Here is a 13,903-nt window from a genome sequence, read left to right on the forward strand (position 1 = left end):
ATTATAGCTAGGAGTGGCAACATATCAACACACTCTGCATTCTGCCATCATGTACAGTCTGTAACATCTGCTTCTGACTTACTCCATCCTTAATTGTTTGAAAACGTGCCTCTACAAATAAAATTTAATAACCCCTCCAGATGGACCCAAAATAGCATAGCTCTCTCCTAACAAAATAATTCAACATGAACATGAGGATTCCTAAGAACCTGTGGCTCTGCTCATAACTCACTGCTGGAATTGGGCACAGGGAGATGAGAGATTAACAGAGCAGAAGTAGAAAAAGATGCCCTATCTCCCTGGTGAAAGCCTACAACTTGCCATGCCTCCCCTTTGGTCTGGCTTGCTCAACTGCTGGCCAAGCACTTCAGCAGATAATCAAGATCAAGGCTGAAGGACAAGTGATTAAATAATCTTAGAAACTTTTGGGAAACTAAAACATTTAACTATTTCAATGCAGCAATGTCCTTCAAGAAGGCAGAAGATCAGAAAGTGCTATCTGGAAATATTTCAATATTTAAAGGATCTTCACGGCTTAAAAATATTTTGGAGGTCTCATCTGCTGTAGGCTAAGACAGTAAGAATTGTTTTGGCATACAGCAAGCCACCATGGATGGCTGTTTCATATGAGCAACCATTCTGTAGAGATAGCCACAGCCTTGGGTCACCTGTGAAATGAGCACTCTTACTAAGATCAGCAAGAATTTAGAGAATCAAACAGGTCACAATCAGAAAAAGCACAAGAACAGAAGGACAGCTGCTCCTCCTCCTACTAAAAAACTACATGAGTTAGACAGCAGGACTGGGCTTCAGATGACTTTAAAAAGACATGAGTAAAATTAATTACAGGGGAATGCCAACAAGGCAAAGAGCAGGTCAGCAGCTGTCCAGAAATAGCCATTGGAGTTTAATTTAGAGCAACATTGGACCAAAAAGGCTGGGACACTAAACTGACATTGCTAAGCTTAGATCCCTACAAACAGTGTTGTCATTGGAGGAAAGGGTCTGAAATTTCTACTTAAGGGAAGAGGAACAGCAGATACTTCACAAACCTGACTCAGGCACACACCACCAGATCTGAAAGAGGGTGTCAGAGTAACTGGACACACGAGCACCCTTGTCACTACCAGCTGGGTATCATCACAGCCACATTTCTGCCATCAGCAACAGCTATGCTCTGCATCTGCTTTGGTATCAAATCTGCAGTTCAAACTTTCAGCAGTAACTTCAACCAGCCTGTTTGACTTGGCTCTGATGCACATCAGCAGTTTTACACGTTGCTTCCCACCGGCTCACCAGCACCTTACGTCCTCGCTATTGTTGACTTTCAAAGATGGAAAATGGTATCTTCCACCAATAATACTTGCAAAGCAGAGACAAATAGTTCCATTTCAGTAGCAGTGCCAGTCAGGCAATTAAGCTACCTCTGAGTGCACCAGCTGCCTGCTCAAAGGAGCAAGGCACTATTACCAAACAATAATGCTTCATGGATTTAGAGTATTTTCCCCTAGAGACATTTCTAATATACTTGCATATATGACTAGATTAAGATTTCAACAGAATGACTGCAACCAGAAAATAAATTCTACTCACTACAACAAAACAAAAATCAAGGCTTGCATTACAAACTGCTCTGCCTTGCAGACTGTTTATCTAAGTAATAAGATCAGTGTAAGAAGGCCGAAATTAAAATTAGTTTCAGCCTGAAAACACATGCCAGCTTACACTGACACTAATGGAAGAAAAGCAAGAGGATTCTGAACTTCTACCCAGAAGAAAGTCTTAAGTACAAAAGCCACAGTCAAGATAGAGGACACCAAAACATTTCATATGTGCTTACTGGGACATACAAATCTCAGCCCATGCTCTCTGAATAGTTAGATGGAATGAAAGAGTTCGGCTGCACCCTGGGTTTTTTTTCCCCCCTTCCTTTCTGGTTTATAAAAAAAAACTCAAAGGCTTTTCCTTTTGAGAAACTCAGGTCATTATTTTTCCCACTGGATGACAGATCACCACAAAACTAGCCACTTTATTACTGATAAGAAGTAAGCTGAAAGGAATGAGAGGCAGTTTTTAAAGTGTCTCATTACATAAATCACTCAGCCTAAAAACAACTAGAAATAGTCTCAGCAAAAGTGAATGAAAAAGCTTTTCTGTCAGAAAGTTCCAAAACACAAGTTTCTCCTCGATCCTCAACACTGTCCTATAGAATTTGCTTGAGAGCTAAAATGAGACTTCTGAAGTCCTGCAATGAAAAAAGTAAAACATGAAAAGAGCTGGAAAATACCTCTCAAGGTACCCTCCTGTATTAAGAGAAGCAACAGATCATTCTCAAAGGTTTTCTGCCAGTTTAAGCAAGTTCCCCAAGCCCCCAAATGATTCAAGTGAGAAAATAATGGTTCGTGGAAATGTTAGAGGAGGGCTGATGACACTGCTACTAGTCTTATTGTATGACCCTGGTCTTCAACATATGCAACAGAGTAAGAAGCAATGAGCTTTCACAGCCTTACTCAAAGTGCCACATTTAATGCCAGAGCTACACAAGGGTCAGCTATCAGTCAGTATAACAAGGAAGCACATTTAAAGTGAGTATTACATGACATGCTGGTCATCGTTCACACCACCAAGAGGCTGATTCTGAAGCAACAGTTATTTTTCTAGAGATTTTCCAGTGTGGCCTTTACAGAAACAACATTTGGAGGTTCAAGGCTGAGGCTAATCCTGACTTGGTTCTGACAGAACCTCACTGTGAAAATGCTAGTGAAGAGAGCTGTACATTTTCTTCAAAGAGATTGTGAACTCTCCTGGAAAAGGCCAAGAATGTTGCTGCAGCCTCTCCTACACCCCTGAAATGCCATTTCCTCCTATTCTGAAAACCTTCCCACAGATACACATTTTATGCACACAGCTAAACTACTTACACTAAACTGGCAGGGGATTCTTTTCTACACACAAACGGCCATCATATCTTTAATGATCTGTTATGTATCCTTCCCAGAAAAGAGAGGGTATTACCTAATGACACATGAGCATATGAGAGATTAAAGCCCTTTAAGACAGACTTAAGTTGGCATGAAATTTGATTGCCCCCAAGAGAACTGCTAAAATTTTCTAAAGATGATCAAAGGCACACATTTTATGGTCATTGTTGAGCTCTTGTGGAAAAAGCCAACAGGTTTAGCCAGATTTTTCCACATCATCTTCTGGCATTTCACAGTCCCTTCAGTAATAAGCCAAGAACAGAGAATCCAAGAAGTCTTTTTTTTTTTTTTTTTTTTTTTGAAAAGCAAGAAAATAAGGTTTTTCTTTTCAGCTTTCAATTCCTTTTCACTAGGGTGCCAGGAAAATCAAGTCTTCCTAAAGACAGGCCTAAGGTCTAGCAACAATCCTCTGTGTGATCACCCAGAACCTGATTCCATTTCTTGTCTTGACTAACTTAAACAGAGATCCTGGAAAATATTAGAACATCAAATAAAGCATTACTGACAAGAAGTTTTCAAACTCTCTCCCTCAAACAAAAAAAGGCTGTTTCTCCAGTGTCTTGGAGAATAAATCCAGGAAGGGGAATTTTCCCTGGCTCTGTGTTAACTAGGCAGTCATTTGAAATTACCCCAAGTATTTCCAGTTCTTTTGTCAACTAGAACAAGCACGCAAAGTAATCCCAGCTCTGAGGACTGATACTATACAAACCAAGCTACACACAACAGCGATGTTCTGCTCCCTTTTTAAGGCCATACACTGATACTACAAGAACAACTCTGCCCAAAATAGAGGTGATTTAAAGTTCCTCACAAGGGCAGCCACCACATAAATAAGATAACATCAGTGGAATGGCTGGTTACCAACAAGCCATCAGCACCATGGAGGCCTCTAAACTGCAAGTGAGAAAAAGGTCAAGGAACCAGCCTTGCAAGAGGGGTTGCAATTCTCATAGTAAAGCAAGCAGAAACAGTTGGGCTCACTGGGGTTAGTTGCACACTTCTCCAGCTCAAAAGCTTGTCCTACACTCACAGGGCAAAATGAAGAAACTTTGGGGCAGTTAGGAACATGGTTTAGTGGTGGGCTTGCCAGTGCTAGGTTCAAAGTTGGACTTCATGATTTCAAAGGTCTCTTCCAACATAAATTACTAGGATTCTATGAAATGTCTTAATTCACGAAGAGGAAGCTTAGGAGGCAAACGAGGGAAAGCGTGTTACAGGAAGACAGCTTTTTACGTTGCCTTATAGGGTAAAGAAGTTAGACCACTCACCTCCACTAAGTAACTTCATCACCAGCCAAAGCTCATCTTTCACCACGAACGATGTGTAGTAAGATACAATGTTGGGGTGATGGCACTGACTCATGGCTTGAATTTCTTTCTGCAGAGAAAAATAAATCATTAGCAGTTGGACCCTGTGATTATTCTTCTTAGGGCACAGAAGTTATCCTCCTTAAGACACAGCGTTCAAAGAGGGTGCAAAGAAAAAGGATACCTAGAAGATAAACATAGTAAATCCAGAAATACTCTTAACACTCAGCCTGCATCATACTAGGGCCCAAAGGTATTTTAGGGTGCTCTTCCTGTCTGTTTAGAAGAAAGAAAAAGTTGACCAAAAATCCCTTGGCAAGAGCAACATAATGGTCAGAACTAGCACACCTGCATGCAGCTACAGCAGAGTATCCCCCAAAATTCACATAGTTTGTTACCCAGGAAGTTCATGCTGACTCCTTCTTTCAGTGAGACATGACAACAGATGCCTAATCTGTTGAAGACTATCATTTGGATGAGAAAGGGAAATATTTGTCTCTGGGAAAAAAAGGCCTCTTATTCCTAATGTTTCTTCCCAGCAGGAAAGCAGATGGCTGAGCTCAATCAGGTTGAAGGCACAAAGGACAGCTGTATCTTTTGTCATACTGGAAGAAGAGGAAATCAGTTTGAGATTAGAAAGTCATTAGCCACTACAGATTGAGTACAATAGGAAATATGCTCAGATATTAAATTGTCTGAGTTTTGACCGTGTTTATTTTTCAATATGGTTATGGGTTAAGGGTTGAGGTTTTCCAGGTTATGGGGGAACACCACCACAGACAACACCCATTTTTCATTATGCAAGCACAGATCACCAGTTTAGACTGAAAGCCTCATGGTTTCTTGACTGTCCATAGAAAAAAGCCACCCATTACACCAAGCCTGGCACGCCGCACTATACTCAGCTAGGCCTTTGTGATTCAGCCAAGCTGGTAGCTCCAGCCAAGCCCCCAGCCTGTCAAGTTGTACCTTCCAGCATCACCCACACTAGACACTCATTCCCTGATATCCCAAACTTTTACTCTCAACTGAGACATTCCTGCACTGAACACATGGATACCACTTACTTTACAAAGATTTAATCAATCTCACTGTCAGCTCCCTCCCCATGACACAGACACAGCCAAGCACCACCATCTCAAACACACAGAGGAGGGGAACAAGACCCCTTCACACCCTGATTCTTTCCTCCCTCTGAGCCCAAGGTCTCCCTAGCACTAAAGTACAGGAGAAAGCTCTGAGAGGGATTCCCCCATGTCTAGGACACCCCACAGATGCAGCAAATTCTTCTGCTCATGTACAAAGCTCTACTTGTGCCTGAGTATAGGCTAAAGGCACATTGCTTCCCCCTTGGCAAGAGTTTGGCTGGCAATCACAGCTAAAAAGAAAAACGCTAATGCTGATTTATCCACTTTAATACTGCTTTTCAGGGAGTAGGTGCATTTGAGGAATCAAACGCAATTAGTTCCTCTTTCTGCTTCCCCACAGAGGAACCAACTTTCCAGGAAACTCCAATAAGAAGATTAAAGAAGAATCCTTCAAAACAGGAAAGGATATTTGAAGAGTGGGGAGCTGGCTATTAATCTTCATGTAGCATACTTGCTCGCTAAAAACCACTCTGTGAAAATAAATACAGCCTGAAACAATATCCTCTGCTTACTCTGACAACTCCAGCTTCCTTGCAAACACTCACTTGCATCAAGCTATTTTTCAAAAAGGAAATCCATCAGCACCTTTTGAGTCTCTTGATGTCTTCTAGTCACATCCTTCACAACACAGAATTTAAACCCCTGAAAAAACTAGCAACAAATGTGCTCTTTTTACTTCCTTGCTTCGAATTTCTGCCAGAGGATGGATGGAAACTGAAGCCCCAGATAACACAGGTCAGACTCAGTGACTGGTTTGTGCCCTGTTATATTCCTTGCACAAAACCCAGCTGGTTGGGAAGCTCTGAGCTGCTGCGTAGAAACACAAAGGTAACACCTTTTATTCACACAACCTTTCCAAATCTCATCGAGCTAAGAGTTTTGAACTCATTTACTTACCCTAGCATCATCTACAGGCTAAGAAAGTTGGGCTTGCTTAGCCTGGAGAAGATAAGGCTCCTTAGGGCAGCTTCCAGTACCTAAAGAAGCTGACAAGAAAGCTGGAGAGGGGCTTTTGACAAAAGCACATAGGGAAACGACAAGGGGGAATGGGTTTAAACTGACAGCAGGTGGATTTAGATTAGATATACGGAAGAAGTTCTTCCCTGTGAGGGTGGTGAGGCCCTGGCACAGGTTGCCCAGAGATGCTGTGGCTGCCCCATCCCTGGCAGTGTTCAAGGCCAGGTTGGATGGGGCTTGGAACACCCTGGTCTAGTGGAAGGTGTCCCTGCCCTGTGGCAAGGAGCTGGGACTGAATGATCTTTAAAGGTCCCTTCCAACCCAAACCATTCTGTGATTTTATGATTCTGTGATTTTGGTCTTGCCCAGAGCATTGACTTGACCCCTAGTTAAGGGATCCACAAACCTGACAATCTCTGTCCCAGACACTCAAGTCAGCATTCAGCCTAAAGTTTTTAATTTAAACATTATTCCTTCTACTCCCCTTTTCAAACATGCAAGCAAATCCAGGTCCTTAATTTCTCTCTCTGGCCATTAAAGACACATGCACAAGTGCAGCACAGGTGGAAAGTGGCAAGCAGGACACTGACTGTTTAATTGTCCCATCGGCCAGACTTGCCATAAAGCCACCACTGTCATAAATGATCTAGAGAAGCTGTTTTCATATTTTCTTACCTAAACCACTCAAAATATTTTGAACCAGATCCCTGGGAGATTAAGAGAGTAGCATAAAAACCATACACAAACATTCCATATTTTATACATATTAGTGTATCCCACTGGAATTCAGGAAACGGTGAGACAAAGTCTGGACCAAGTTTACCTAAGAGCCTAGACCTGGATCGCATCTTTGCCATTGGAGCAGCACTGAACTACATTTTGCTAGCATTCCGTGATGCTTAGTTACTATTATTTTCCAAGAGCTTCCTCTCTTGTTCATTACCTCAGGCTGCTCCCCAGGCTGGGAAGCACAGTTTATACAGGGAAAAAAAAAAAAGTTCAAATCTGTCATATGCTTTGGTGCACAAAGAGAGAATAAATAATCACAAACCTGATGTATGCAATTAAACACCTCTGTCAGCTAGTGGATGTGTAACATGGGCAGATTACACCCTTTCTCACACAGTGTAGCACAGTTCTGATTAACTGCATCACAGCCCATGATTTCCAGTGGTTTTAAATAAGTATCAGTAAGAAAGAGCAGCAGTCAGACAGACTTTCCCTCTCACTCCCAGACTGCCACACATTTACAGTAGCATTCCAGGCTAATCTCACACTGGCTGCAGCAAAGCTTCATTCCTCTTCACCCCCACAGAGGGTACCAACATCCTGAAGGCTCAATGCATACAACTGATTTTAAGTGATCATGGCAAATCACAGTGGGTTTTGCAGTTAAAACGCTTCCTCGAGTAGTTGAAACTGAGTCAATTCTGTTGTATGTTCAACAGCCTGTGCTACAGCAGTAAAAACACAGGGCTGAAGAGCTATAGGTAAAACAGGAATACAAGTAAAGGATCACCAGGGAGCTCTTCTCAAAAGCATACTTACAGAGGGAGCAGGACAGGATAAAATACAGCAACAGCCCTTCTGTGTAGTAAGTGCAGCTTTAATAGTATTTCAAAAGTTTTCCAGAGTTTGCTGCTCTTCAAACACATAGCAGGCAGACTTCCTCCCCTTACCTCCTCCCTAACAGGACTACAAATCACACAAAGAAGAAATAACTGAGTTAAAACTGCACTCCCCTGATTTTCACTAGTATCAAAACTACATTGGAAGGCTCCCAATAAGCATATCAGAGATTCCAGCACCTCTGTAATAGTGTCAGTGCTAAACATCAGAATTTATTTGGGCTGCTATATACAAGTCTTCAGCTGGAAATGTTGCTGTATTCCCACTCTGCCAACAGTATTGGATCACTTGATACAGACCTCTCAGCCCACTTGCAGATCCAGGGGACAGCTCTTCTATCCGCTGCTTACGCACCAACATCCCTCACACTAGATAGCTTCAGTGATGAGACACAGCCTTACTCCCAATTCCCCTATTCAAGATCCGTAAATCACACTGCCTTCTGCTCAGCTCTAAAGAAATGAATTACCATTAAAAGCATGTTCAGACACAGGCAGTGTTTTGGAGATGGTTACATGCTCACCCTGGGCTAGATATTAAAAATCTGCACTGTCAAATATCAAAAGCAAACAGACTGAGATTAGCTATAAAGGCCTCCATGTCTTCTATTAAGGCTTCTGACAAATGTTTTCAGTACTTCTGTCAGCAATAAAAGAAGCATTTCAAGACTTGCAAAACACTAATAAAGCTGCTGTGAAGTATAATTTAGAATTCTAAGAAACCTATTAGTCTCCTGTAAGTCAGGCATATTCCTGGGGACCTGCTATTTTGGAAGTGGGTTTATTTGCCCACTGACATACAACTGAAGTTTGAGTTAACAGGAGCAGAGATACAAAGCAGGCAGGGCTGTGTTTAACCTACTAGCTGAACCTTCTTCCTGGTATTTTCAGCTCCTATCATCACCTTCTATTCTTTGTGTTTATCTGCCCTTGAGGCATGCTTCAAAGATGCTTGCTCTCAAATACAAGGATGAAAATCATGCTTTATTTAGTCTCACTTCCTACACATTGACACAAACTCAAGAAATACAATAAAGCAGTAGTATATGCTTTTATGTGGCTACCTGCAATTTCAGAGGACTCCAGGAATCTGTCAACCTGGCTACCCTATTTGAGGGCAATCATCACCTTAAGAGATCTGGGGAAGGGAAGCATATCAGGGATGAAATCAAACAGGTCAGATGTGATCTCCCCCTTCAATACACCAATGCTTCAACTATGGCTGGCAAGGAACTTAGCTGAAATCTCAAGGTATAAGGCATTAAAACTCCTCTTCATCATTTTAAAGCAGGATTTAGAGCTCCGTTCCTACAGGTAGCTGTAACTGTTCAAATTTTGCTTCAAGTGAAATTCTAATGGTTTAGCTAAAAGATAGTAAAATTGAGAATATTAATTCATTCTCCTTTTCAAACATCAGCATAAAACCTCTAAGTTCTTCTATCACAATCAACTTGATAGACATTTTTTAATGAGATGGGGAAAGAGCACAAAGCTCAAAATCAGAGGTGCTGATCCAATGTCCACCTCTGGATCATCCAGTTCAACTGCTTCCTTAAGATGTGGCTACAGGATGTAGACTGGCAAAATTAAAGAGGGGTTAGATGAGCCCACCCAGAGCAACAGTGGAAAAAGTTCTGAAAGGCATAAAAGGTCTTCATTCATAAATGACTTAAGTGATGGAAACAAACCACGCCCCACAGCATGGGATTCAGCAGTTGCCCATTTCAGTGGCTATTCTTCAGCATCATTCAGTTGTCCTTCTCGCTTTAAGGTCTGCAGTATTAGTGACAAAATACTGAAGGAAGCAGATGTTTTAAACTGTTTTGGTGCAGCAACTTATAAGCACCCATTTTTTATTGGTTTCAGCCACAAAGTGAATGGGCAAGCAACTGACTTCTAACAGATACAAGCAACACCAGCTTAACTAACACATTACTGACCCTCATAGTTGTTCAGATCAATACACAGTGTTTAAAGCTCAACAATGCATTTATGCTTAGTCCATGCAGTCAATTGTCCCTAAAATTACATACATGCACCACCTCATGCTCATCCAGTCCAAGTGAAAGAAGATATTCTGCATTCTGGATTTTACCCACTATTAATCCTGATGTTCATACTGAACTTTACCAAACAAAGAAATACTTCAACCCACACAGTAATTAAGATTTCTGTTGTTGCTGCTTTGAGAAACACCACAACAAAGCTGTATTTAGCTTAGGTTTAAATCTCCTGTAAAGCTGCAATCCCATCGTGCAAGAAACACATAACAGCATATCAAATATCCGCACTGAAGCCACATATTACACATTATACTCTCTGGCACTGACACTTGGGAACTTTTTCCCCTGGAGCAAGTGTAAAGGTCCTCAGGCCTGGAAATGGAATTAAAATGGCAATTCCCATAAGATGACAGGCATGGATGAAACATCTGTACTACTTCCACAGCAGCCTGCTGCTTTGTTCCCAACAACCTTATAGTCTAGTTAATCCACTTGTAGGAACTGCTCTGTCAGATCAAAGACAGCTCAATATCCTGTCCAAGTCTTCAAAAGAAGGTGTAAAACCCTATAACAAGCAGTTACACAATTATCTGCCTAGAGGGAAGACTTCTGACTAAGCCTGGACAGTTAACAGTTGGCTTATGCTTTAAACTATGTGAGTTCATAATCCTTTTTCTAAATCCTACCTAATTCAACCTTCTCAACCATAGGTTGATTTATTTAATCTCACGCAATGTTTGATCTCCATATTATTGCAGCAAGCTCCCCCAGGTTAATTCTGTGAATTTCCAAAGGGCGTTTCTTTTTATTGAAATTAAACTTGCTCCCTCGGCTTCTTTAACTACCCTCTGACCATAGCCATGGAAAAGTAGTACCTTCACTTCACTCCTCTTGTGTGTAGACCTGTCATGCCCAGTCCTATCAGTCTCTGGACTAAAAAGAGTTTGGAGTCTTTTTGTGTGAGAAGAAACACCACATCTCACATGATGTTTCCTGAACCTGTCTTCTGATGAGTCACTCTAGGAACCAAACAGGCAGGAGTCCCCCCAGCTGGGAAAGACCCATGTGAATACCCAATAGCTTATTTTTCTCTCTGCCCATTCAACATTCCCACTAACTGCTAAGCTGACAACCCACATCATCTGCTACTCAAAGCAGGGAGGAAAAAATCCATCTGGATGAAAGAAAGCTATCTCAGCTTTAATTGCATGAAAATGAAGCAGAGTTTTTTGGACAGACAGGAGATACACAGCCTTTTAGATCAATAGTTCTTCAAAGCAAGAAAGCACTTATGAAAGTAAAAAGCTTGAGGCAGGTATTGTACCACTGTATTTCAAGGATCAGCAACAGCAGCAACACAACCAGCATCAAACCAAGGAAAGGAGATGTAAGAGCAAAACACAGCAGTGAAGTGTCCAGCTGTGACATAGCACCACATGAGCAGACTGTTTTCAAACACACACCAAATGCTGCCTAAGCTAATTAATAACTGTGGGTTGCAAAACAAGTGGAACTTCAATAACAAATCAGAAAGTCTAAGACAAACTGTAGACAATACTGTATTTGACCAACTCTCCTTACACTCCACTACCAGTGACACCAGTGAGCAAGAATTGTTACAAGCTATGTCGTATGTCCCTTCCAGCTGAACCCCACCTGCAGTCTAGAAAAGATCTGGAAGCATTCACAAGCAGACAGGGAAAAAGACTGAAATCAAGCACTGAAATAAACTCCAGACTAGCATCACCTAATTCAGTAGCTGAGCTACAAAGAACCACGTCTGTAGTGCACTTCTCCTACCTCTCCACATTCTTTACAGCAATTCTCTACCTCTGAAGAGCTAAACAGCCTTGATTTTATTTCCTCATGATACAACAAAATTGGTCCCTCCTACATTTCCGGACCCTATAACAGCAATAAATTAATCCACTGCATTAAGCCAGAATGTCACAGTGTTTGCAAAGTGTGAAGGTTATCCCTGACCACCCACATGGCTCAAGTGTATGTTGAGATAAAAGGATCAAGATCAATACCTTTAACAAGCCAAGTCATACCACTTAATCACCTTCGGCACAGCATCTCCATGAGCTGGGAGGGGGGCCCACATTCCCTGGAGTCTGGACACCTGCTGCTACAGAAGCTTGAAGGAAGCTCAAGGCCACTCATCTATTTAGCTAGTCACAGACACTGTGCATTTCATAACCCCACTACAAACTAACTTTCCTCCTCTTCTTCATCTCAAGAAATAGAAACACCAGCCACTGAGTAGCACAGATACTGAAGGAGCTGCAGAAACCAGTCATCCTTATCAATGGCAGAACTGTTTGTTGCTCTACCTTCTGCCAAGGAACATGACACTGGTTTACCCTCTTTGCTAAGCAGATTCTGGGAATAAACAAGCTTGCACCAATAAAGAAGTCTATGGATCTGAAGCACTATAAAGAAAAAAAAAATACACAAGAATTTAGGCACAGTTTGCCCTTTTCTATCACACTGCCTGAGGACTGGGCAGAGCGGTAACATAAGAGCACTGTCCTGACCCCAGGCGTTGCATCGAAGTTTACCATAAGCTGACTGTTGTGCTCAGACACCTTCAGCACAATAGAAGGATAATGGATCTAATGGAAGCCCAGGTTCATGTTTAACTGCACTGAGGAAGGAAATAGGAAGGAGGAGGCATAACCTCCGTATGAGTTCATATCCTAGTATGAACTCATCATAGCTCTCTTTGCACTTGCTTCTTAAAACCACTAATCTGCAAGGATTTACATTTACAGTTCTTGGAAGAAAAAAAATCCTCCTCAAAAACAAGTATTTAAACTGATCAGGGAAGCTACCACAAAGGGAGACTATGAGAGTGAAGAGCTTGAGACTATTTACTTTGGGGAAGAAGCAAATATGGAGATAAAAAGCAGGGAAGGTAAGCATACAGAGCAGGAAAATGGGTTCTCACACTGGGAAAGGACATACCATACACTGACAAATTCAGAACAAACCCAGGGAAAACACTTCTTCACACAACATGTCCACCTTGGCAACTACTGCCTCAGGAAGCTGCTACAGCTCAGGACCATTCTTCCCCCTCCACTTCTCAATGATTTTAAGTTCAGGCATATACATAGTTGCATACAGAAGCCTATAGACGGACCCACAGTAAATCTGGTCTCAAAACTGGAAGCTTAGGAGAGCTGACAACAGCAATTTGTTGCAGACCTACCCATAACAAGAAACATCATTGTGAGGAACAGGTCAGCCAGAGATTTAAAATACGCAATTAGAAGTACTTATCTAAAATTACATGCCAAGTCTCCACAGCATCTCTTTCTGAACCTAACCCTTTTAGCTGGAATTGGCAATTACTCAAAGACTGGCAATTTCAATTACTACATTATAAAAATACAGCTTGAATACAACTGAGTAGTACGGACAAGCCACATAAAAGACTTGAAAAGAGCACCAAGGGTTGGTATCAGGACAAAAAGACCAACTGTGAAAAGAGAAGAGATCTCAAACTCCTACACTAGCATAAGCTATAAGAGGATTTGAACGAAGATCATCTTAAGAGTCCTACATGCAGCCCTTCACAGGCACACTAAAACGTAATAGCTTGGATGAAGCCTTTCCTCTTTACACAAACAGATTTACAGATACCTGCAATTGTAAAAACAGCATTAGTCACTAAATGGAAACTGCAACCATGGTTCAAGTGATTTACTGAAGATCATACAAGTATAGAGCTAGCCAGGACTCCTGACTTCTGTCTCTGTTCTACTTTCTAATTGCAACCACCAAACCAAGCGCCTGAGGTAATGCTACAGAAGCTGTCAAGATGCAAGTAGAAAGATGGACAGGTAGGATAAAAAAAATCCTAGTGAGCTG

General features: G+C 41.7%; 1 protein-coding gene across 1 annotated transcript in view; it reads right to left on the reverse strand.

The window, feature by feature from the left end:
• The window catches only part of OXSR1 (oxidative stress responsive kinase 1), a 91,415-nt gene that overhangs the window by 56,718 nt on the left and 20,794 nt on the right, over window positions 1-13,903 (reverse strand). The window contains exon 3 of the mRNA XM_065666877.1: window positions 4,250-4,358. Coding sequence (XP_065522949.1) covers window positions 4,250-4,358 — 109 coding nt within the window. The remainder of the gene's footprint in view (window positions 1-4,249; window positions 4,359-13,903) is intronic.

The sequence above is a fragment of the Lathamus discolor genome, chromosome 2 (genome assembly GCF_037157495.1).
Source record: "Lathamus discolor isolate bLatDis1 chromosome 2, bLatDis1.hap1, whole genome shotgun sequence".
Taxonomy (NCBI): Eukaryota; Metazoa; Chordata; class Aves; order Psittaciformes; family Psittacidae; genus Lathamus; species Lathamus discolor.